Raw genomic sequence first — 26,601 nt, forward strand, 5'->3', positions numbered from 1 at the left:
TCAGCCAGCACTAACATACAGATGTACACACAGTACAGTTATCATGCATATTCCCTTAATATATCATCTTAGAGGAACTGCTCACTAAGTAATTTCCATAGTATTGGTGAAACTTTATCCCACTCTACATGCCACTTAGATCTCAATGGCACCTACTGTAATTCCAGTTACTATTCCACTTTTTTTTTTCTTTTTAATGAATTTGCATGCATACAAAGTATTTTGATAATTTTTTTATTATATTGACAGACTATATCTGTCACTAATTAATACTAATAGGAACAGTAAGCTGCTTCTTAAATTTTTGTTGATACCATCCATCCTGATGTGCTGTTTAGTTGCTGAGCCTCTAATCAGAAGAGGCTATCAATGAAGCTAAGGAATCGTTTTGTGATATGCATCAGATTTCATAAATTAAAACCACTGATTTGATTTTCACTTCTGGTGAGAGTTCATTTCTTGCTTTGCTTAAATCTTTTAAAGTCGCATTTTATATCAAATTCTATATTTCTCTTCCATTTTTACCAAATGTGTTGTTGCAAGTGTGCTACTTGCACATTAATAAAAGATAGAGGAATATTTCCTCTACCTTTTATTAATGTAACAGAATCATAGAATCATAGACTGTCTCAAATTGGAAGGGATCCATAAGGATCATCCAGTCGAACTCACTGCTCCTTACAGGACTACCCAAAACTAAACCGTATGACTAAGAGCATCGTCCAGACTCTTCTCAAACTCTGACAGGCTTGGTGCCATGACTGCTTCCATGGGGATCTTGTCCCAGTGACCTTGATGAGCTTTTTAATCTTATTTTGTCCCCCTGTCCTGTTGAGGAAGGGGAGTAAGAGAGTAGCTTGGTGGGCATCTGGCAGCCAGCCAGGGTCAACCCACCACAAATGGTATTTTCTTGGATGCAAATAACAGCTTCAATTAATGCAGCTTCCTCCAGAATCACTACTGTTAAAGTAATTTACAGTGCAAATCTGGAAAAAACAGTTCCAATGTAAAGACTGATTGAATTCTTAAACTCTCTTCATATGATTAAGTGAACGTTTTTAATAGGTTAAACTTATTCAAAGCTGCATATAAAATATTTGCAAAACAAACTAGCTTAAAATATTTCAGAGGACATTTAGAATAAAATATTTTATAGCAAACTGCAACCCACTGCAAAATACATTTTTGTAAAGAAACTAAGTAAACAGTAGTTCTACTGCTGTACAAGAACAGCACAAGGCAGTATGACTATAACTTGATACCCAAACAGGTATTCACCTTTCACAGTCTGGACATGTATGTATTCCAGTGTAGTTAGCAGATTGTAGCTAAATGAGCTAGGCCAATCTATCCTCTGTCATACATTATGCATCCATCTTACAACTATTCTCTGATGAAATTATAGAAGAAAGCAAAAATGTTCAGCCTTCACAGACTGATCCCCTATGCTTCTGTGGAGCCCACCAAAGTTAATGAGAGGTTGAGCAATACCATTGTGACTACCGCATTGGGGCCTTGAAGCCCTCTTGAACTCTCTAGTCATCATATCTATCTCTATATAGCTATATATATCCCCTTCCTTTTCAAAGTTAGGATTTGGAATTAAGGGCACCAGAAGCTCCTTTTCACTTTCAGAATTTATACTACTTCCATGAGGCAGGGGGACAAAATTGCTTGTTTTCCTCAAGTTCTATAGCCAAAATAATGGGAAGTTTGAAAGAAAATATTAAAAAAATAGAATAAAAATCAGTTTTTAAGAGAGTTAAAGAGCATAAATAACAAACTATAAATAGGAAAAAAGAATTTCCTTTCTACAGTTTTGCAAGTAGTAAAATAGATCAGATTTTCTAAAGTAAGCATCACAAAATCTGTGCCCCAGATCATCATACCTATAACTCTTCAAAAATCTCAAAACTCTCCTTCCCTTAATATTGTTCGTAAAAATTAGAAGATAGAACGATATTCCTGTTTTGCTAAGAAACCCTAACACTAGCAGTTTTTACCAGCTATAGCAGCAAGCAATTTAGGTGCAAAATAGGCTTCTGTAGAGAGCATCTGCACCATAATGAATACTCCAGTTAGTGTCACTATCCACCTAAGGATCTAGAAAAGGCTGTCTTGTTTTCTGTGCCACTGTTGTCCACACTAAATGGATAAGAATTGATAGTAATCTCTCTGCTGCATCAATGTGTATGTTTCCTCATTGTGTACTGTGCAGTGCTTTAAAAGCAATGGAAGAAGAAAAGACAGCAAAGGTACAAAAGTCAGGGATTTTAATTTTTTTCTTTAAATAGCTCATCATTTAGAGTTTTACATGAATTTTAACCTTAAACTTAGTTCCAGAAAGCTCTCTACAATGTACACTCTTTTGCTTTTGTTATTCACATTAAGAGAAATCAAAAGCTTTTCACTGAAGCACAAATCCTATTTAAAAAGATACTACACAAAAATAAGGATTATTTGTGCTAATGAATGGTACTTTGATTAGCCGTTAATAACTTTGGTAAGCTAGATAGTGAAAACCAAAACAAACCAGGAAAAAGATTAATGGGTTTTTATTTAAATTACAGACAGAAAGGACTATGTGGCTGGTGACCTGTTCTTCTAAATTTACCCCCTGCCGCAGCATCCCAGCACTGAGAAATGTATTGTCTCAACTTCATGCCCTCCTAATCACTTTTTCCTTCTCTCTCTTCCACCTGTAAACCATACACAGGACTGAGTTTGCACCTAAGTTTCCAGGACATACGGTCATCTCAGAATGCTCATATAGCTTTCAGTGTTTTGACTTAGAAACACAGAAAGACCACCTTTGTGAGCAACAAAAAAGGCATATGCCTTCATTGTCAACACAGAACTGTGAAGAAAACCTTTTCACTCTCAAAAGATACAAAAGCATCAGCGATACTGCACTCTAATGAGTATTTTTGGGGTTGGAAGTCAAAAATGCATGTTAAAAAGATGAAGGTCAAACTCAGAAAATAATTTTCTATCTCATTTCTTGATGTTTAATACCTTTACAAGAATTATGCCAATATCTTACATGCAAGAATAATACTCAAGTATTTAACATATTTTCAGTAGCAGCTAGCAGTCAGAGGTAACCCAAGACAAATACAGTGTGATAAGCCAGGTCTCCATAAATGTGTCAAAAGACAGGAATGGCTCACATAACAAATATGAAATAGGCTTTTTTGGCAAGTAGGAATATCCTTATATGACACATCACTCTAACACTTTTCTATCATGCCTTGCCAAAGATGGACTTTGTCCATGGCACTGATTTCAAAAAGACTGTAACATTGCATTAATTCCAGAAATAAAAATATTAACAAAAGGAGGCAGCACATCAAATATGAAAGGGAGAGCCAACAAATCACTGGGAAAAAACAATAACATCATCAAGATACTGGGCTATTCTGTACCTCCAGGATTGTTCTAACTTTAGAAGAAACTAAAAAGTGAAGAATGCAGTAAAAATGAAATCTAAAGCAAAATTAATATTTAGATATGGATTTGTAATATGAAAAACAAAAGCACCACAATAAGCAAATTGCAAAAAAAATAATTAATAGGCAGTTCAGGAGTAAACACAGCTGAAAGCAATTCTAACACCAATGAATGTTGAATGACGGTTGCACAGAGTGCACTGAAATTTTACTTCCCAATTACCTCCATGGGGTACCTGTTATTGAATGGTGCAAAGTGCAGGATACAATATTAAAAAAAAAAAAAATTAAGAAGAGAAAGGAAAAAAAAAAGTTTTGAAAATGGGTCTTCAAGGGAGTGTTACTGAAAAGTATACCAAACTAAGGCCGTTAAGTATCTGGGACTGTTAAATGCTGTACTCTTGAGAATTCATTCATTCCATGAGAAAGGATTGCATTTCAGTCATCAACAGAGTCATCTGAATGTATAAATCATTAAATTTATACAACAGTCAGAGCTATTCTAAGAGGCAGAGGGATTTTAACTATTAGATCATTATCATAACTCTAAAGAAGGCACAAACTTGATGTCAGTGATCAAAGGGAAGCACAACTGCAAGTGCGACATCTTGCATATGAATAATTTAAAAACATGGTTCTTCGTATGTGCAGATGAGAATTCAAGTAATGTATTTCATCACCATTTCCAATATGTGCTTGAACAGCTCTTATGAAAACACGTATTTTTTTTGCCCTGCTGCGGTACATTGACAAACGCTTTAAAAACACAGCTGAAAAATTTAGTTGTTAGTATGACAAATCAGTGTCAAACCAAAATCTCACCTCACCATGTTTGTGGCCAGGCAAATGGCTAAATGATGGCCTGGTGAAACACAGTGCTTACCACACCATAATAATGACCAGCAGTAAACGAAAAATTAGATTGTCACCTGCATTTAATGTCTTATGAAGTAGTGGTCTCTATTCACTTAAAGGATGTAGGTGTCACTTCCATTAGTAACAGTTTTCAGCCCTTTGTGGAGAAAATAAATGTTATTCCATGTATATCAGCTAACAGTCCAGTGGTATAGCAGTAAAAGATGGGACTCTTTTTTTTTTGTTCAGGCACATCTTTTGTTGCACCTAGAAATAGGAAATCATTTATCCTATTAGAAGCATTTGAATTTCCAGTACAGTCAATAGAATGGCAGGTGCCTCTGGAGATCTCCAGATGGAGATTTGGTCTGTCTGATAGGGGTATTTTCTACTATAATAGGATTCCCTAAAATTAGGAAGTCTTTATTTCACCTGTAAATAAGAGCTCCAAGTAATGTTTGTTATTTTCAAAAGCAGCATCTTTTTTGACAGAAGAAATACCTTGAAATGACCAAGGTCCAGTGACCTGTAACCACAGCACCAAAATATCATACTTAATTCATAACCTCAGTATTTGTACTTGCAGTAAAGACAAATGAATGGTGTTTTTAAATTATAGGGGAAGAAAGAAAAATAATTACCATTATTATTGCTGCCATATGCAACTGACTTTGCCTGTCATGATTGCCTATTAAAGTAATAGTTGCAGATTGCACTACATAAGAGACTATGTACTGAACCCATTATTTTCTTACCGTGAAGATAAATGAACGAAGAAGAGCCCATCATTTAAAACTCTCCAAAACACCAGGCTGTACAAGTAAGGATTTTTACAAAAGGTGACTTTGTCAAGCCATTTGCAGCACTGCCTGCTTCAGCAGAGTTCACATTAGTTCCTCTAATTGCACTTTGTTGCTGTGAATATGAACCTGCACAGATTATAGCAGTCAGGAATCAAAAAGTTCTATTCATTTTTGGTTGATCACTATTTCCACAAAAAGAAGGAGGGTTACTGTGAGCCTCTCACAAAGGAGAAGTGTCTGGCAACCACAGCCTGCTAGGAAGAGATGCTCTCACTTATGCAACAAGTTTGGTTTCAGTGTTTTAAAATTCTTAATAGAATAGAACCTAGAAAACAGAGTATGCTTAAGCATTTTATGTTTACTTATTTTAAAGGCAATTCTTTGCTTGGGATTTTTATGCACTTCAATATCTACCTTGCAAGAAAAGAGGAAACACTAGGAGACATCTGTTCTTTTCAGCATGCAAGGCAGAATGGTCTTTGATCTGTTTCCTTACCATAAGCAGGAAGGGATCTTTAAGATATCTATTCTTCTTTTGCTATTTGATAATATTTAGTCATTTATAGAATAGATATTTAGAGTCTGGTTTTCTGAAAGCTCACTGAGCCCTCCCTTAAATAAGCTCTTCCTTTACATCTCAGAGTATTCACTTTCTTCTTGCCCTCATTCTCGGGTTCTTGAAAGTAGGAATGGAAATTTAGTGTAATTTCTGAGAAAAAGACTCATCTGCTTTGATGACAAAAAGGAAAGAAGGTTTCAGAAAACAATGAAGCTTTCTGGCAGAGTTTTTTTACCCTGGATTTACTAGGGATAACTATTTTTTCTAGTCTGCAAGGACAAAATTTTAACTGTTTATATTTCTCAATCTGACTTAAATTATGTATTCTAAAGCAATTTCTATACTTTATTTTTTTTATTTTTTTATGAGCTCCCCAAATGTTTGTATGTATTTTCACAAGTTCCTGAACTGTACCTAAGATCTCTGAAATTAAAACAGTAATTTCCAAGAAATTAAAAGCCAACCAATCAAAAAACATTGTCCTAACTTGAGCTCAGCTCAGATACCAGCAAAAACAAAAAGCTTCATTTTCATGTAGACATATAGTTTGTTTATGGTTTGATGATCAAGTGGTCCAACATAACCTTTGGAAAAGCAGAAGGTAGCATTATAAGAAGATCCAGTATATATGCTAAATATTTCTCCTTAGAAAATGATAGATTTCTGGTTTTTGTGTTCAGACTGATAACCCTTTGGAAAGGGCTCAGAAGCATGACATGAAGGGTGAAATCCTTCAGATTAGACACCTAACTGCAGGTGTCTACAATGTAGATGCCAACATGTGAGCAATGTACCCAAATTCCTTTCATATTGTGCAAGACTAAAGAACTGCTGTTCTTCTTATCCTGAAGCATATATTTACATGTGGCCAAACAAACTGCTCTCTAAGGTCCATGATAGATCTACATATAAGGGAAGCTTAAACACCTAAATGCAGACGTCTGATTAAAGAACTGAATTCCACCCCTGTTCAGACAAATGCAACAGATTACCACTGATTAAGTGCATTACACCATTTTCACTGTGAGAAGTACCAGAAGCAAAGCTTCTGATTCTTTGCCATGTATTGTTATTTACAAAGTGGTAGAGACTATTCAGTCCTGAAGGTCATGATACTATGACAGGCTATACAAGCAAAAAAAACCAAGCTATACTTAGCACTGATACACAACTCTGAATGGGGTTGAGAAGGAAAGACCATATCCTACCATGACATCATAAGACAGAAAGAAATTTTACTTCAATATCTTGCATCTTGAAATGTTTAAAAGCCAATGTGAAAAGTCATGTAAACCTGAATTACCACTCATTTCCTTAGAAAGCAAACGGCTACATAGAAAACAGAACTAAATAACAAAAATTTATTTGTTTAGCAAGCAAGGTTACAGCAACATGAAATTTATATGAAAACAATATATAGTTGCCTGTACAAATAGTAAGTTATATATTGTCCTGCCAACTTCTGTCACCTTAAAGCCAAATTAAAGTATATATTTTTACAGATTTCAGGAATTATTAGTCCTGAACACAGGATGAGTACATGTTGGGGTTTTTTTCTGCTAAATTAGCTATTTAACCTTTTGCTGTGTAGTAATACTGCTTGGATAGAGTGCTGGACTTAAGCATGACTCCGTCTATCTCTGAGGCAGCACCACAATCCATTAAGCTCCTCTTATTTAATCTGTCCATCATAAACTTAATATGTGATTCATCCTTTTCATATAACAAAGGACAAAAAGGTGATCTTTTGTATTTAAATCTCTAATTTATGCTCCCCATCCCAAGCAGTAAATGGTAGAGAAGAAAGCCTTTCCTGCAGTTTCTTTAGCCCTTTTATCTGAGAAAAAGCAGCTATATGTCGGGTCTCTAAGGAATTTGATGCTCTCTTTATCCCCTGACCCTATTTCCATACTCAGAGCTGCAAGAAAGGAAACTATCCCATAGAAAGATAACATATTCGGAGGTCAGTAAGACTTGCAGTATGCAAATTATATGTCCTTCTCCCCAAGACCCACTTTAGACTTATAGTACAAGGGCAAATAAGCTCTCAAAATAAATACCGTATAATGGAATTCTTCTATTTCCTCTTTTAAATCCTCACTCAAGGGGGAAACAACACAACTCCTAGTCTCTAGAGGAAAACAACTTAATAAACTATACATTGCAGATTTAATATCAAGAAGGAAGGCACTCCTGATACATGAAAGACCCTGAGTCTTACCCAGTAAGGTGTGCAATCTTCTCTTTGCACAGTAATTTGTATTTCTTAATTAAGTAATACCATCTCTTTGGAGGGAAAATTGTATTCATTTTCTCACCATTGTAGTCACCATTTTTATAAAAAAAGAGAGACAAAAGCATGCTGAAGCTGGAGGACTACAGAAGATATTTCTTTTAAGGAGGAAGGAATAATGATTGCCTTTGAGCTTCAATCTGGATGCCACTTCTCCCAGAAAACAACCCGACTGATGGAACAGAATTTTTTGTTTCTTTTTTCCTATTTCACCACTCTTTCCTTTGTTGTCAGAGAAGAGTTATTTTTCACAAATAGAAAAATAAGAATCAAGAGAATTTATCATGAAACTATCAGTAATGTTAGAACAGCTTGCTTATTTTAACTCCAGAAACCATTTGGGAAACTGTATTAAACAGCTGCCAAGAATACAGAAAAACAAATTTAAAGCAAGTCCTTAGATGAAACTAAATGTGAAAGGCAAGGAAGAGCTGTCTAGTATCTCTAATCTCCTCATGTTTGAGGAATAAGGTAGAGAAGAGGAGTGGAGACCACAGAGGTGTCGAGCTTGCAAACCCTCCCTAACTTGCCTCTCCTTTTACCACTGCAAATGAGAGGATACTGTGTTAGATAAGTCACTGAGAAGAGATGCCATTGTAACATTTCTTATCACTGAGAATTCAGACCAGAGTGAAAAATTGTATTTTTAAACTGAAACAATAAGTTGTCAGCAAAATAACTGTTGGTTTCAATAGAATCAGAATTTGGTCCTGTAGTTCTGGCTATCTGTGCACATAGATACAGTATGTAACAAAAAAAAACCCTGTAATCCTTTAAACATATTATAATACTATGATTGTGCAGAACCATATTGGAATTGACTGACTTGTAAGCCTTAAACTTAATAACTCACAGATATGTACATCATGTAATGAACACCAAGTCCTTTAGCAAGGATACTAAATCTTCCTAGTTTTTCTATCTGGCATCTAAACAAAAAACCTCAAAGCAAGACTAGTTAAGAAAGAGCCAAGATTTAGGAATGAGGAAAGAGGAAAATTACGTTTTATTGTTTTTTAAACATATGCATCCAGTTGATATCCCTAAATTATACTGTTTGTGCTTTTGTACGCTGACTGCAATGCTGACCTGTGGTACTCACAGGTACAAAGGGTCCAGCTGCCAGAGTCTTACTTCCTACATTCATCTACCATATGCAAACCTTTTAAGTAAAACACTTCAAATAATTGAAGTGAGACAGAGAGCAAGTAGTGTTTTGGTGTTGACATACACTGAGCAGTAACTTGAATTAACAATTAACCTTTAATGCACAGTAAATTAATATTTTCACAGCTAGAGTTGTTTTTAGTACTATACTATATCTATAGGTAAAAGCAGCTTACCTGAATAACATGTTTCAGCTTGTCAATAATTTGACTTATTACAGGATCTGTTCCCTTCACTTTTACTTCTGGATTTGCAGACTGAGCTTTGATTCCACTGCCAACCACACGATGAGTATAGCTAGTTTAATACACAAACACACACACAAAAATGGTTTAGTAAGTTATTCTACTCTCAGAGAGTCATCTTCTAGTTTGTATTTTCTCATGGCATCAACATTCCACTTTAATGAGACGCATTAATTTTGTGCACATATTTTTCAGAGAAAAGAAATACTGCATAGTATAATTACTACATTCCACAAAATTGTATTATTTATTATAGCTTTAATTTTACCACAAACTTTAACAAGAAAAGAGTTATCTACATTTTGAAGCAAGAACATTCAGTCCTATGCATATTTTTTTGTGTGTGCAAAGACTGTCCTCCATTTTGGTTTTGCTAAATGCAGACTACATGGTGATTGCCTAAATGCATGACACTTCAGGTTTTTAAAAGAAATTCCAGATTCTACACACTCTGTGTGTTCAGAACAACACCTGAAACTTCCTAGTGATTTTGTGAATGCACATACAGATAGAATATTTATTGCAGGACAATAGCCAACTGTGCATAAATTATTTAGCTTTACATAACTGATGTATGTCCAGAGGAGGCTAGAATTTACTTAATATATAGATATGTAAAAAAGAAGCAACAGAAACCAGATATATGCTCAAGCAAGAAAGAACTGTTGTAGTAAGTAGAACATTTCTAATATATCAAAACTCAAAATACAGAGACTAAAATTAACCACCTAGCAGAATTCTGTGGCTTATTAAGATGCAATTCTTCATTCAGCTTCCCATGTTATATGTACTACTCAAGTTATGCAAAAAACCAATGAATGTCTATTTTCTCATCACAGATACTGTACATTATGCAAATACCCTCCATATGTTAGATTTTGTCTGCATACTCTACAAGAGGATAGCTCTATGTATCTCTGTCTCAAAAATATTTTGCCAGCTGTTACACTGTAAGAAAAAGAAAGGAAAGAGCCCTATCAGGAATGGAGTAAAGAAATGTCTAATTCCTGTCTATTAGAACTGCATATGAGCATAAAACCAGCATATTTGAATTTTGCAGAATGTGTTTTATGAAAAACATTGCAGGTCCTCTTAGCTTTGCAGAAAACCTTCCATGTATGCTAAGCAATGAACGCCGTTCATTAAAGCAAGGTTGTCACATAACAACAATATTTTGTCTTGGTATTTGCTTAAATATCACCTTAAGTGAGATTGAAGCATACATGGATGCAGATACCATTCCTAAATTGACATTGGTCATGCTCATAGATACAAATTAACCCTGTCATACAAAATGGCACCAAGTTTTCCACAGGTCCCAGAGAGCAAAATTTGCCTTCTGTATGAGTGACAAAAATTAGTAGCTCCTTTAGGCATTACAAGAAGATACTTTTTGGACTACAAGTTCTGCAAAAAGCTTCAAAAGAGAATGAATTCTGAGGCTCAGGAAAATTTTCCATCACTTTTAAGGTATTAAGAGCCAGCAGTCTTTCATCACTTAAGTCCCTTAAAGCATTTGATTTCACACAGTAAATACTAAAATTGTAGACCTTCTACATACAGCTCTGCATGTGTAACTTAGGGCAAGAACGCTCTCTATTTCTTCTGCTTGCAATCAAGTTCACTGGAAGCAGATATAATATCAAATTTAAATTCAATTATGTATAAACATATCACAGCAATGATCACCTACAATTAGTCACCAGTTAAAGATTCCAGCTTTATTAATTCTTCATTTAAGAGAATCGTCAGCTGTATCCAATATTCGGGACACACTGTATCAGTTAAAGGTAAATACTAAAAATAATAAGCTTATTACTAAAAGCCATTATGGAACCCTTACTGATTCACTAGCCGTACTATTATTTGAAATGGATGTTAATGATGCACAGTCAGGACAGCAAGGCTTAATTTACTTAAATGTGGTTCACTGGAACAGGGTAGTTGAATGAGTTTAAAAAAATGTTCATAGCACCGTTGAATGCATTGAATATATGAGTGGTTCATATTCCTCACAACATGGCATTTTAGCTTATAGCAGACAGCTTTTTGTGCTGTCTCGTAGTGATGGGGCAATTTGCCATCTTGTAGTGATGTGGTAAAGCTCTTTAGAGGTATGTGTACAAAGCCTGCAGCCTGCCTGCTAGACCGGGGGAACGTTTAAAGCAGCAATTTGAGAAGGGTCAGAAAATCTTCCAGTAGCTTCTAAGGATTAAAAAAAAAAACAAACAAAAAAACACCCAAAACAACAAGAACCAAACCTAAAAATCTTCTCCAATGTTTTTCTCAAAAATTCTTATTCAACAGTCATTTTTCTAAATCAAAATAGATAATTCAGTATGGAATTCCTTCCTTCCTTTCTTCCTTCCTTCCTTCCTTCCTTCCTTCCTTCCTTCCTTCCTTCCTTCCTTCCTTCCTTCCTTCCTCCCTTCCTTCCTTCCTTCCTTCCTCTTTCCAGCTGAACAACACCACACTCACCAGATGGATAACTGGTTTAACTCAACACACTGGTTTAATGCAACACAACACAACAGTGATTTCTCTTCATACTATAACAATATAATAAAAACCTTAAAGGTTATGCCTCCCTTTATAAACAGTGCTCCCATTTTCTGTTTCACAGCTCAAAAAACCTATGTTCTCACTTTCTGTCACACGGAATTCTTCAATTAACACCTTTTTTCGAATGCTGCAAACCCAACTAATACACATTTGCCTGTGAACTGCATAACTAGGCAAAAAAGAACACCCTTTTTCTTATTTTAATTTAATTGACAGGGAGTGATGTTGGCCTTCCTCCAGTCCTCAGGCACCTCTCCTGTTCTCCACGACTTCTCAAAGATGATCGAGAGTGGTCCAGCGATAACTGGTGCAATGCAGCGATGCTGCAAACCCAACTAATACACATTTGCCTGTGAACTGCATAACTAGGCAAAAAAGAACACCCTTTTTCTTATTTTAATTTAATTTACATTAAATTAATTTAATTTTAATTTAATTTAATTTTAATTTAATTGACAGTACTCATTCCTCTAACCATGCAGGAAGAAGTAAACCACACAGAAGTTGAGAATTGTCTAGGCTACAATTTTATTAATTCAGCTCATCTGGAAATTATCTGGCAATGACTCATTCAAGGCTGAACATCATTTCTTTTTGAGCTATTTCCACAATGAAATCCGCACCGTTGCACAGCTGGTATTTACCATAGGACTAACTCCCTTTTTTTCACGAGGGAAATTTGCTGGGAAAGTAATACTGTCCTGTGAGTGGACCAGGTATTAAAAGTTTCAATCTGTTCCCCAACCTCACTAGAGCTGTCATCCTCTAAATTCCTCTTCAGCTGTGGTTCATGAGGAATAATTTGATTTACTTACCAGTAAAATACGTAAACATTAATTTGGTTCTCTCTCCCACTCCTAGTCATTCTGTTATAGTAATTCTTTTCATATTCTCTCAAAGGCAAAATACAGATCTGCTGCCCAGGTAGAGGAGATCTATTACCTAATGTTAGAATTTCTTTCTTTTTCTCCTTTCTCACTTAAAAAATATCGCCTTTGTCTTATTTACACATTTTGTCAAACTGTGTGGCCCAATGGCTCCTTGCCATTTGGGTTGGAAGCTTCAAGTTATCCTAGAAACATGTCCAAAATCTATTTGAATGTTCTCTCAGTTCTCATGAATAAGTCAATTCCTATAAAAAGTCCAGATATTCTTACCCAGTAACGCTGCCTGTAGCAAATACCACTTAAGCTTCACTTCTTTTGCCCACTTTGCTGTGAAAAAGCATCTCTGTGCAGAAAGGAGTTGAATAGCATGAGTGGGCTTAGTCTTCCTGTCCACTCTTCTGCCTGTCCCCACAGCAATGACATAAAGAAGCTGAAAGTTTGGTAAGCCTTTTCTTCTTTTACAGTCACTGCCAGGCTACTTTTTCTTCCTTTCAGGAAGGAAATCCACTCACTCACCTACCTGTCAAAGACCCTACTCACATTAGTTATCCAAATTGCTTCCTTGCTGACTGCTCAGAGGCGGGGTTTGCTTTTGCCAGTTGAGAGTGGGGAAGGGTAAGAAGGTGAAGCAGAGGTGATGTGCATCAAAGCAATGACAAGAGCACACTAGTGCTTGACAATGCACAACTTTATGGCAATTTGCATTGAACAGCTATTACATCCTTAGGTACTGGTAGTAACAAACTCTATTTGTGAAGGGGAAACCTTCACAACTGCTCTGGCTGCCCCCAAAACAATTCAAATGTGGTTCTGTGACAATTGACACATTTCATCCTGTCCTCATTATATTTTTGTCTGTTACAGGCCCCAGCAGACCCCAAACAACACGCAAGATGACATCCATAGAGAAAGCTTTGGGTCCACGACTGGTATAATCACTGCTCATGTCAAAGGCTTCTGGTTTATTATCAGTCTACTAGATGTTTACCACATTCCCCAGCTTGACTCTTGAAGGAGTTGCTACTTCTCTTTCTCTCTCTGCTGAAAGCCTTATGCTTTTGAAGTGCTGGGTTATTCAAGCTTTGTAAAGTTTTTACTACTTAAAGAGTTTTTAATTTTATATTCAGGGAGAATCCAATCTTCAAATTAATCCTCCAGGTTCTGGATGTCAGTTTTCACCCAGGATCCTCCCTTATAAAGCATCACATATGGAAAATAAAGAGGTAAATGACAAAAATTAAGATTTATTTGGATGGTAAAAAAAGAATGCAATCCCATTTTGAGGAACGGTTTTCCCCAAATATGTTGGGTTTATATGACAAGGTTTTGGTAGTGGGGTGACTGTAAGAGTGGCTTCTGTGAAAAGCTGCTAGAAGCTTCCCCTGTGTCAGAGAGAGCCAATACCAGCAGGATCCAAGATCCATCCGCTATTGGCCAAGGCTGAGCTCATCAGCAACGGTGGTAGTGCCTCTGGGATAACATAATTAAGAAGGGGGGAAAAAAACCCCTGCACAACAGCAGCCGAAGGAGCGGAGTTGAGAATATGAGAGAAACAGCTCTGCTAACACCAAGGTGCATAAAGAAGGAGGGGGAGGAGCTGCTCCAGGCTCCAGAGCAGAGATTCCCCTGCAGCTTGTGCTGAAGACCACAGTGATGCAGGCTACCCCCCTGCAGCCTATGGATGTCCACCTTCAGCTCATAGAGAAGCCCACACTGCAGCAAGTGGATGCCCAAACGAGACTGTGACCCTGTGGGAAGCCCATGCTGGAGCAGGCTCCTGGCAAGACCTGTGGACCCATGGAGAGAGAAGCCCACACTGGAGCAGGTTTGCTGGTAGGACCTGTGACCCCATGGCAACCCATGCTGGATCAGCTTGTTCCTGAAGAACTGCACCCCACAGAAAAGACAGACTCTGGAACAGTTCATGAAGAACTGCAGCCCATGGGAAGGCCCCCACATTGGAGAAGTGTGTGGCAGACTGTCTCCTGTGGGTGGGACCACACACTGGAGCAGGGGAAGAGAATGAGGAGGGAGGGGCAGCAGAAACAACACGTGATGAACTGGCCACAAACTCCAGTACCCTTTCCCCAGTGCTGATCACGGAGAGGAGGTAGGGAAGCCAGGAATGAAGTATAGAAGTGAAGCCTGGGAAGAAGGGAGGGGTGGGAGGAGAAGGGTTTTAAGATTTAGTTTTATTTCTCATTACCCTACTCTGATCTAAAATAATAATAAATGAATAAATCAAATGAATTCCCCAAGTCGACTCTGTTTTGACCATGATGGTAATTGCTGAGCATCCTTATCTTGACTCACAAGCCTTTTGTCTTATTTTTCTCCCCCTGTCCAGTTGAGGAGGGGAGTTATAGAGTGATTTGGTTGGCGCCTGGTGTCCAGCCAGGGTCAATCCACCACACAAATTTGACAAAACTGTCTTTGTTTACCAGTTCACAGCATAAATGTTGAACAATATTTTTATGTGATGTTGCATTGCTAAATGATAGGGGTCTCAGCATAGAAACCCCAAATCATAGAATCATAGAATGGTTGGAAGGGACCTTAAAGATCATCAAGTTCCAACACCCCACCATGGGCAGGGACACCTCCCAGTAGAGCAGGTTGCTCAAAGCCCCATCCAGCCTGGCCTTGAACACTTCCAGGGATGGAGCATCCCCAGTGTCTCTCGGCAATCTGTTCCAGCGTCTCACCACCCTCACAGTAAATAATTTCTTCCTGATATCTAATCTACATCTCCCCTCTTTCAATTTAAAACCATTATCCCTCCTCCTACCACTCCATTCCCTGATAAAGAGTCCCTTTCCATCTCTCCTGGAGGCCCCCTTCAGGTGGAAGGCCATTATAAGGTCCCCCTGGCGCCTTCTCTTCTCCTGGCTGAACAATGCCAACTCTCTCAGCCTGTTTTCATAGGAGAGGTGCTCCAGCCCTCTGATCATATTCATGGCCCTCTGCTGGATCCGCTCCAGCAGGTCCATGTCCTTCCTGTGTCAAGGACTCCAGAGCTGGACACAGTCCTCCAGGTGGGGTCTCAGAGCAGAGAGGTAGAATCACCTCCCTTGACCTGATGGCCACACTTCTTTTGATGCAGCCCAGGATGTCGTTGGCTTTTTGGGCTGCCAGTGTGCACTAACGGCTCATGTTGAGCTTCTCATCTACCAACACTCCCAAGTCATTCTCCTCAGGCCTGCTCTCCAGCCATTCTCTGCTCAACCTGTATTTGTTCCTGCAATTGCCATGTCCCAGGTGCAGGGAATACACTCAACATATTGAAGTAAATAAACACATATTTTTTCATTTTTTCCTGTTATTGGAAATTCTAACCCCTATTAAATTTGTTTTCCCTGCAAGGTGATCTGGCTTTGATCAATTGACGTTAAAAACTATTATTTAACTTTGACTCTTTTGTAATTACAGGTTTTGACAAGTCACAAGGCAGGTTGAAAAACCTTTTGCATTCTTCAGGTGTATAATAAGGCATTGACAAATCCTTATGAAGTATTTTATTATTGATTCTTATCATAAAAGTAAGATTATGGAAGTCAATCTCTTTTTGTTTAATCTACTCTTGCTGCTTAAAATGGTATCTTTTGCATATAAAAATTATAAACTTACTTATATGTTGTTTTATTTTCCACATATCATTGTGTTCAATTAACAAATGTCTATAAATCTAACATCTTCAAACATTCTAATGTGAACTAAATGATCAGTCAGAGCTAAATGGGCTATAGGGAATCTGAGAATGGTACACAAAACTTCATCCCTGTAGACTTACCTTTTCATGCAAAATATGTTTTCCCTTAGTTGGGGGAAAAATATAAAAATCTCATAGTCTTGGTTTGAGAGACTTCATTCATTAAAAAGTTTTAATACAGCATTAATCACTTTTTGTTTCTTTTACTCCTAATCTACAAGTAATGGAAAAAACATTTTAAGGATCCCCACAGAGGTAGCCTGACTTGAGCAAATGTTGCTCAGATTTGAATCCTGAGGAAAAAAAAAAAAAAAAGAAAAAAAAGAAAAAGACAAATTTCTTGCTAGAGAAGTAATAGACCCACCATCTGTGCTCATTTCTGTACAAGCATGGTAATGTATCACATCACTTTAATAGGCAGACTTGGTCCCTAAGTACTATTCATTTTCATCAACACTAGGGAAAAAAAAAACAAGCACCAATATATTTGTATTCTATAAACATGTTTTAAAGTGATGAATAACAAGGTGCACATTTTCTGAGCTCAATATATGAATATTCATGTAAATTTCCTATTACTCTCTATTGTATCTAGGAATACAGTTGGTGTGTTTCACATTTGATTGTATCAGTATTTCTGTTAAAAGAGAGACCATGCTCTATTGGCTATCACTGATTTCCCGGTGCACGTAGTTGGAAAAGCTATTAGAAGTAATGAATATATTAACTCTCATATCAGCCATTTTAGACATGGTGCATAAGGCAGATCTACCTCTATATCCCTCCAACACAAATAATATATATTATACTGTGATCGCAACAAATACTGATACATTATATTTATTGTCAACAACTGATCACGATTTTCCATTCCTTCACATTAGCTTTGTAAAGATCAGTATAGATAAAATAGAGTAAGAAATCAGTGCTAAAAATGGGTCTGAGTGATAAAGTTTTGGTCGAAATCCAAAGTTCTCCAGAGTTCAACTCCCAGTGCTAGCAGTGTTTTCCTTCAGACCTGCTTATTCTTTAAATTTGCTGCTAATCTCTGCTATCACTTCAGCATGAAGAGAACACAAATTCTTTGTTAGTAATAGATTTGCTTCAAGTAAAGCTGACCTTATTCAGCCCAGCCTTTCATACAGCTAATGAAGAGGTTTTAAGAAACCAATTATCTAACTACAAAAAGAAGAAAAATGTATTATGGAACTAAACAGGGGAAAAAATCAGTTGGAAAAATCTGTTTCAGTGCTTTCAAATTGAAATTCCTGCAATTTGTGAAAGTGGGACTGTGGTACACGGAGGTATGTTAGAACCAGAACTCAAGCAAAAAAAGAAATACATTACATTTCAGAACTTCACCCAGACTAATATGCGTAAATAGTACAGGCCTACATGTTGTCTGGGGAACCACGTAGAGCTGGACATATGGACTTATGAGGAACAGGCACTGGTGAACTCTCTAAGTGTTTCCAGCTTGAAGAATTAATAGCTTTGATAACTGTTAGGGATGACCGTGATCCAAACCCACAGTTCATCCATTCCCAAATACTCATTCTGGAATTCTGGGCTCTTTTTTCAAATCTGTGACTTTTTTTGATTGATTTGATTGGTCTGTTTTGCCCAGTCACAACCTGAAGATAAACACTGAAGCAATGAGCAGGGCTTTCCAATATGGTCATAAAGGCACAACAGTGTGGCTTCTGGATCACAGCAGCATGGCATAGCCCTGCCACTTAAGAACACAAGTAAAATGAGGGCACACACCCTGTAGACTTACAGTAAGCCTGAGGGACATACAGACAGTGTTCTAATTCACCAGAGATGGAAATCAGATCCATCAGCAAAGGGAAACTAGGAGGGGGTTTACAATTAAGATAGACCTGTTTCTAATAATCTGACATAAAGTACTTCAGTGTCACGTTTTATGAAGAGTAGCATCTTAATAGATATAAAAACCCCAAAGAAAAACCTTAACCAATGGTTAAACAGAAATCTTGCAGTTTTCCCTCTCCAACACAATAAGAACTTGTGAGATAGTGACATAATTATTTGTAGCCCCCCAAAAAGATGACATAGTCATGAATAAGCCCAAATGATGTCTCAGGCATAGTCGGACACTTCCTAAAAATTGCAGCAATAGGACACTCTCAACTGTGAAAAACTTTCAAGTACAGGAAAATTTTAAACTGCTATATACCTGTTGGCAAAAAATGGGTATTGTTAGATCAGGATAACACATATTATCTAGTCATGGCAATGAGGGCCAAGGTCCTTTAATAACCATGAAGAATATTCACAACAGTCAAACATTTAAAGAAACTGATTTTGACTTCGGATCAAAGACAAGGTGCAGTTTTAATAGAATATGCACAGATGTATACACAAAAAGTATATGTATATGCAAATTTTTTAAACATAAAGGTTTTTTCTCCCCCCAGGACTGTCTCATTATGCTGATTGCCTGTAGGACAAACCTATATAACATTGCCCTCCCTCAAAAAGAGAAAGTCTTCAGGCAGTTCCAAAAAGCTGGGAACTGCTGTCTCAGAAAGATATGTCTCTTGCTATCATTTCACAGTTGTGTAGACTCTGAGAAGGGTCTAGCATGATTGATTTTGTCTAATTGTCCTATTTCCATATCTTTCATGTTCCTGGTTACAGAGGAGGCCAACTTCAACAGAAGAAAGAGAATGCCCTATGGTTTTTAGAAAACTTTCCACTAAGCAATCATTGGCTGACATGTCACCAATGACAGGTTTGCAGGGGAACTACACACCACCAAACACCATGATTTCTTATTGTGTTCTTATTAAAAATGATACCTTTAAATGAAAACAAGAGCCTCTACAGACTTGAAGTTCCTTTCAGCACAGATCAGACTGTCAGAGAACTCAGGAACTCTCTGTATACGTTTCTAGAAAATTATGTTTCTGCATGTCCTCATAGTACTGGGAAGTTCTGCAGACAAAAATGTAGCCATAGGTCAAGATAGTCACCTCCTCCAGTTACTGGCAAAAAATATTAAAATCAATAACAGTTTGCAATAATAAAATTCATTTGTACAGACAAGCAGTTTATAAGAAGCAAAAAACAGATGGACTAACTTTGCCTTTTATGTTTTCAGGTTTACTAGGACATGAAGCAAGCAAATCTAGAATAAGATCTGAGGATAGAGTGGGATTCAAACTTGCTGCTTCTTCCACTGGTTGGAAGAAGTGATGTCCAACCTCTTTTAGGCACTCGGACCATGTTCCAAGTGGCAGACTGAAATAATGGAAGGTGTAGTATCACAGCAAAAGCTATTCTCCAGAACAACTGTAAGCGTCTTGGCAGTCAAGCCTCTCCCAAGAAACCTGTCGTCCTGCACTTCAGCAAGTTTAGCTGTTCACCCCATCCTGATGTCTCTCTGCCAGCTGCTACTATCACCTTCTACCACCCCCTTTTTGGGCTTTTCACTGCTTGGCTCAATTGAATTTATCAAGAGCTACACAGGAATTTCTGCATTAAGTTGTCAAGTTACAGGATCGTGATGTTGAGACAACTGCTCTCATTATGAAGGGCTTAATCACGGGGGTGCATTGGCTTACCTCTGAAATACTGGTGTATAGCAGGGAGTTGCACTGATGAGGAGGTTCAGGTGGTTCATAGTTGCTGCAGCTGTGCAGAAACACTGCCTGACAAAGTTCATTCTTTTTGTCATTTTGTGGCTATATGATTCTTACCTCCATTTGCCATATTTAATCTCAAATGAACTTTCAACTGATTGATCCATGAAGGCAAGAAGACAACAATGACTAAGTCTCTCCATTGACTTAATTTTCTGCATTTGAAACTAATTTGGTGTAAATGAAGAAACACTGATTTTCATCAGCTGATAATTGCCATTTTACGCCTGCTATTGCTAGCATCTTCATCACTGTTGGACATTTCAAAATTCTGGGTAACTCTTAATTGAGAAACTAGTAATTACCTGAATACTAGTAAAAAGTAAGCATGTGCAGCAACAAATAAGTAAGAGTGATTAGTGGTGCAAATTTTAATTAACAAAGCTGAACAAATCAAAGAATCACTGCAATCATAAAAAAAAAGCTTGGAGCTTGGAGAGGTATGTTGGCTGGTTTTGTCTAGTCTTACATAGTTTTTCAAGATTAGATATTGCAAAGTTAGCCTCAGAAAACTTGTCAAAAATATTTTTCACCTAGTTATGAGACAGTATTTGTAGTAATTCTAGGACAAATTCCATTTTTAATTAATCAACATTTATTTCAAAAGAAAATAGTGGCTTTGAAGTTCTCAATGAAAATTTATTTTTAGATCTGTAATTTGTATATATTTGAAAAAACCTGCATATGCACTTGTTAAATTTATAAAAAATATTAAGTGTGAAAAACAACTGAGTAAAAGTTGTGTTATTTGTCCATCAGACAAAAATGCGTTCCTGTAATGATGTCCCTGTGTTGCCATCATCGGCAGGGAAACGTCTGAGAGTGGCTTTCGCTGTGCCGACTGTTCAGCGGGGGAAAAGAAATGCAGCCAAAAAAGCCAAACTTTTTTCCAAAATTATGCACCAGATTCTCTCCAGATGCTGTGTATGGAACATGTATTTAGAAAGATTGTTTTACTAAGCATCTGAAACTTGGTACAGGATGTGTGCCTGTTTCTGTTAAGACTATAGTCTTCTTGCAAAGAATGCAAATTCTACTGAAGTGAAAACTACTAAAGCTAAATTTTCTTCTTCAGAAGAAATGCTATATTCTACACACTGAAAAGTCATGTTTTGGAGCTTTCTTCTAGCACAACAAATAAATTATGATCATATTTTAAAACTGATCAGTAACAGAGTTGTGACAGTTTTGAAATACACCAAATTTGCCCAGATCTGCACTGACTCATTAAAATAATCTATTTCAAGCTAAGGTTATACAAAATGTTTTTTAAATACTGTCTTTTCCTGCTGATTTTCCATATTCCTTTTCTTGGTCATCGTCTGAATGAAGTAGTCCACATGAACTCAAAGAATTCTAGAACAATTCTGCCCAAATATTATGAAAGCTTAAATACATTTCCTTGTAACTGCAACTATTTCCTACTGTAAAAAAACTTCTATATCACATTATCAATGTCAGAGAATTTTGTTTTGTTTTGCTTCAAAATGTAATCTTTATACTCTTTCAAAAGTCCAAGAACTTTGGAAGAATTCTCAATTGAAAGATACAATGGAAATTAGTCTTCTTCTCAATTAATGGTAACCACTGTAATAGTTATCTCTGTGTACATATCTCAGCAGTACGTTGCTAAATTCCAGAGACACTATTCTTACATGTGATGCAAAATGATTGTCACAAAAAGCAATACAAAACACACAGACAACAGCTCTGTTCTGTCAAACAGGAACTTAAACTCTACTGAGCATCACACCCTAGTGGGGAGAATTCTTCACTCCAACAATGACCAAATTCTCCACAGAGGCAAAAGAAAAAGCATCTGAGAGGGAACTAGTATCAATCTGCAACCCACCTTAACAAATAAATGTGTTCTAGTAATTGCAAGCTCTGTTGAAAAGAACTGAAGAGGAGCTTTGAGACAGATATTTCATTTAAACTAGATGCCTTGGGTAAGTCACATGTTTAAAATTGAGAAAATAAATTCTTATTACATTAGAAAATAACTAAACAGCAGACATATGCAAGTGCACTAAATCTAGATAAATAAGGACAACAATATCTCCTTCTTCTTGTAGTGTTCTTGAAATCTTCTTACAACCTTAATAATTCTACTGTAACTTCATTTAATGGAGCAAGGAAATGAGAGATATTTATTATCATAAACAAGCACAAAAGTATTTATAGAAAACAGCTGGCAAAAAAAAGGAGTTATCTTGGAAAAACAATTTAAACAATTTGGAAACACAACACTCTCAAGCTTAATTAGTCTAAAATTGAGAAACCTGCTTCTCCTACAGGACACTAAAAGGGGCACAAGGGTCATGTAACTATGGCATTATGTAGGACACCAAACCTCGGAGACAGAAGTCTGACATTTCATATTTTGTCCAACCTAATACTTCAGTGCACAAATCAAAGTATCCGCTAGTAAGTTGGAATGCTCCTGATAATTTTGGGACCGATACCTAACACAGCACTGGCACAGTCAATATTTCTCACAGAGCTACATGGGGACTACACCACCACAAATCATGTCAAAGGTGCACTCTCACAATCTATTCTTTGTTATTGAGTAGTTTGTTTTTTCTGAAGTAATTTATGGAAAATTAGCACAAAATGACAGTGAAGTAATGGTGAAGGACTATTAAACAGACAATAAACCTGAATGTGATTATTGACAAAAGACCAGAAGATCATTCAGCAAATAAAGGTCAAATGAAGGAATCAACCTAAGCCCCTGTGCAATGCCAAGAGTGAAATGCTGTTTCAGCAAATCCACTGCCATGAGCCACTCGATAGATCTGTTCCTCTTTATTCTGAATCGTGAAATTCCCTGTGGCAGTGAAGCTGCTTTTTACTGGCCGTCTCTGTTGTCAGACTACACTCAGAGTTAGCAAAAGATTGGGGGATTAATAATAAATCAAAGTAAGTGGCAAATCCACCTCTGTGGCTTTGAATTAACTATATCTTCCTAATTCATCGAAATGAATCATGATACTGCAAACTCGGAATCGAAGACATGTGTCCAACACATGATGCATTTAATCTTAAATGTTTTATGACACATATGCACTTCTTATTAATTGTGTGGGGTTGTGGGTGTTATTTTGGGGAGAGGGAGGTGTCTTTTGGTTTTGTTCACACTTTCATCTAATCTGTTCCCATTTTCAATCCTGTTAAAACTTAGAGAATATAACATTGTCTTGAAGATATAGGGCGTAATCCTCTCTTCAGTCAAACCAGTTTTACACTTACACGAGCATGTTTAGTTCATGCACGTCTGTGTGGGAGGAGAAGGAGTCCCCAGATGTATTACTCTACAATTTGGATTAATTTCATTTTTACACAAAAGAAATCAGACATTTTACTGAAAAAGTTTTCTCAGCAACTACAAGTTTGTTCAACTACTAACTTGTAACTGTTTTCTTATTTCACAGCACCTTTGCTGGATGTATATGTATTACCTGATCTGCAAAATATCTGCATTGCCTTTTCTCAGAGTGCAGTGAATAGCTCATGTGAAGAACAAATACAGAGTTATGGATAAGAAGCTCTATAGCATGCTGTATTTTATTAAATAATAGCAACAAGCATTACAGTATAATGCCAGTTATGTGCTAGTGTTACCTAATCTTGATGGGAAATTAAGCATTTTCTAGAACGCCATCTTTTGTCAATTACTGTTGAGTAAAGGTTTCATTCTGTACTGGTCCTTAACTAGTCTTATGCCAAAGATAAATATGATTGCCTTAACCTTTGACGTTTTTCACCCTCCATGAGAGGCATGATGGGTAATTTTTAAAGTATTTCAGTACAAGTCACAAAAAATATGGGCTTTATTTGAAGTCATATTCAAAGATAGGGTCATATGCATGAAGAGCTCCAATTTCAGAAGCCACTCAGAGTAATCAGCTGACGTGTCTGGAGACACTGAAGGGTTGTCTGTGAAGCCACTAGGAAGGTATTTGAACTGGCCTATTAAGATACGTATCCTTCATTTCAAATTTTGTTAGACAAAATCATATCAGTACAACATATTTTAGATGCACATTCTTAATATCAGACAGAATAGGAATAATGCAAACACTATATACCAAGCACATCACAGTACAGGGGGCATAAGAAGGGATAAAAACACATTTGAGAATGTATCAGTGTTTTCCACAACATTTTGGCCCAATGGTTCTTGCATTCATGTATGATGTAGCACCATTGTTCAATGTTTCTTTAAAAAGATGAACTCATTTTTTTTACCCCTTGTGGGTACAGCCGACAAATATATGAGCTAAGAAAGCCTTTGTAGCTAATGTTAAATTCTTTAAAGATAAGGATTGTATTGGAGTCTTAAGAGCTTTAATAAACTTTTTGTTTTCCCTTTCTTCCCAACCACCCCTTTTTGGGTCTTCTTTTTACAAATTTTCCTTATCACATTGAATTATTTTTTTCCTTTAGGTATAAATGAGTTGATGTAAATGCATGTATTTTCTCTTCACTGGATAAAAGTTCACGGGACAACAGTAGTAAAAGTATTTTTTACAGAAAGATAGAGATGATCATATTTCAAAGTCTTAAAAAAAATAATTGGTTCAGTGCTATTGTAATATGAATCTCTGTAATTGTTCTCTGTTGTGCTCCATTGTGACAAAATTACAATGGAAATGTGGCAGTGACAGTTTCACCTTCTTCTTCCCATTCACCCAAATCTTAATAAAATAGACATTTTAGACAAATATGACATAGTTTTTCCCTGAGAATGCCCCCATAAGAAGGAAGATGACAAATGATTATCAGTTATGTTCCACTTACCTATCTTTAGCTATCGAAAAATAAGGAATCTATTGCCTAAGCTTCCCCTACAAAGGAGGGGAACAGAAAGAAAAGAGAAAGGGCCTCTTGAGGGAAGTACAGCACCTACTGTAGGATGAAGTGGTGACTTGCCACCTCCATTGGACACGCCTCCTAGACAACTAATCTAGACAAAATACTGAAATATCAAATAACTTAACTGAAATGAGATTGCAATAGCCTTGGGGTATTCATTGCTGAAATCATAAGCTTCCTGCAGCAAGCCTATTATTCTCCCTGGTTTGCAGTTTTCCATTTGTAAAGTCATCGTAATTCTTACTTACCTATATCATGGAAGATAGTATGAAAGGGCAATTATTAGTAACAAATATTATGATTTCTAGCTATTGCAGTAATGGAACCATATAACTGAGCATCAGCAGGATGTCAAAGATTTTTGCATTTCTTTCTGGAACATGCAGTTCAGTGCATTCTAAAAAGCACTGCAGCTAATGATAAGCTTCTTATCTTCCATTTTGTTCCTAAAGAAGCTCAAAGTATTTCATTTACTGAAATATTCAGTACAACCTGACAAATTGAAGGACAAAACTTATAAGAAATTTATACAGATTGTAATGGACTGCTGGAAGCTAAAGCTCTTCCTAAGAAAAGAAGGGTTCCACTTTCTTCCTTTGGGATGGGAAGGAAAGGAATTCTTGTCTATTGTAATTTTGGAAGCTCTGTGTGACTGTTTAGTATGCAGTCTGAAGGAAGAATCAATCTAGGCAAGGCTATTCTCAGAGATTTGATTTTTAACTTCAGTTGTGATATTGCCTTGGTTACAGAAATTAAGTTCAAGTAAGTAGCAGGGGGTTCAAGGATAATGTAAGTCAAATAGGCTATCCTCCCCTATGGGAAAAGCTGTCAAAAGATGACAAGAAAATGGGGTCAAAGTGCTGCCAGAAACATTCTTCGGGGAAACAGCACCCTGCAGCAAGTATTACATGTCTGAAAATATTAAATGAATCTTACATTGCAAAAATATATATAATTCCTGTGTATAGTTATAGATTTGTATGCGTATGTATATACATATCTATGTACAGATGTGTACATTTCTGTTAGGATCTACATACTGAGCCAAACTTAAGTATCCCTGTCCTGTATCATAGACCCCAATGAAATGATCAGAATGTTTATGAATAATGGCTGGATTTTAAAAACATTGTCATAATGAGGTCCTTCACTGAGAGTAAAAAAAAGTACGTTTCAGTATCACGGGACTTGGGAAAGTAGGGTTTCACTTGTGTCTCTACACACTCCTGATTTAACATTGAACAAGCAACTGGAAACTAGGTCTTCAACACTACAAGAGTGTTGCAGTGACATTTTATTCATACATTTTAGGTCATTGGCTGATGTCAGGAAAACTACAGTCTAATTTCTTATGCAAAATCTCTGTAGAGAGAGTAGTTTAAGCAAGGGATTCACAATGGCCAGCACAGTCAGTTTTGGTAAATAGGAATTAAAAAGTTTCTTATTCTAAACTTCATTTTGTCTTTATCAATACATACAGATATCAAGTTGCCTAAAAAATATTTCTCTCACAGGGCTGTTTT

At 36.7% G+C, this 26,601-nt stretch overlaps 1 protein-coding gene across 13 annotated transcripts in view; it reads right to left on the reverse strand.

The window, feature by feature from the left end:
- Positions 1-26,601, reverse strand: part of GPC5 (glypican 5) — a 730,043-nt gene that overhangs the window by 473,475 nt on the left and 229,967 nt on the right. For 9 of the 13 annotated variants that reach the window (XR_001413541.1, XR_001413540.1, XM_014955522.1 and 6 more), the window contains exon 6: positions 9,303-9,423. The exons of the other annotated variants lie outside the window; for them this stretch is intronic. Coding sequence is in view for 7 of the 9 variants with exons in the window: in XM_014955522.1 (XP_014811008.1) it covers positions 9,303-9,423 (121 nt within the window). In the remaining 2 variants the exon portion in view is untranslated. The remainder of the gene's footprint in view (positions 1-9,302; positions 9,424-26,601) is intronic. 13 annotated transcript variants of the gene reach the window in all.

Source organism: Calidris pugnax, unplaced genomic scaffold (genome assembly GCF_001431845.1).
Source record: "Calidris pugnax isolate Ruff unplaced genomic scaffold, ASM143184v1 scaffold153, whole genome shotgun sequence".
Classification (NCBI taxonomy): domain Eukaryota; kingdom Metazoa; phylum Chordata; class Aves; order Charadriiformes; family Scolopacidae; genus Calidris; species Calidris pugnax.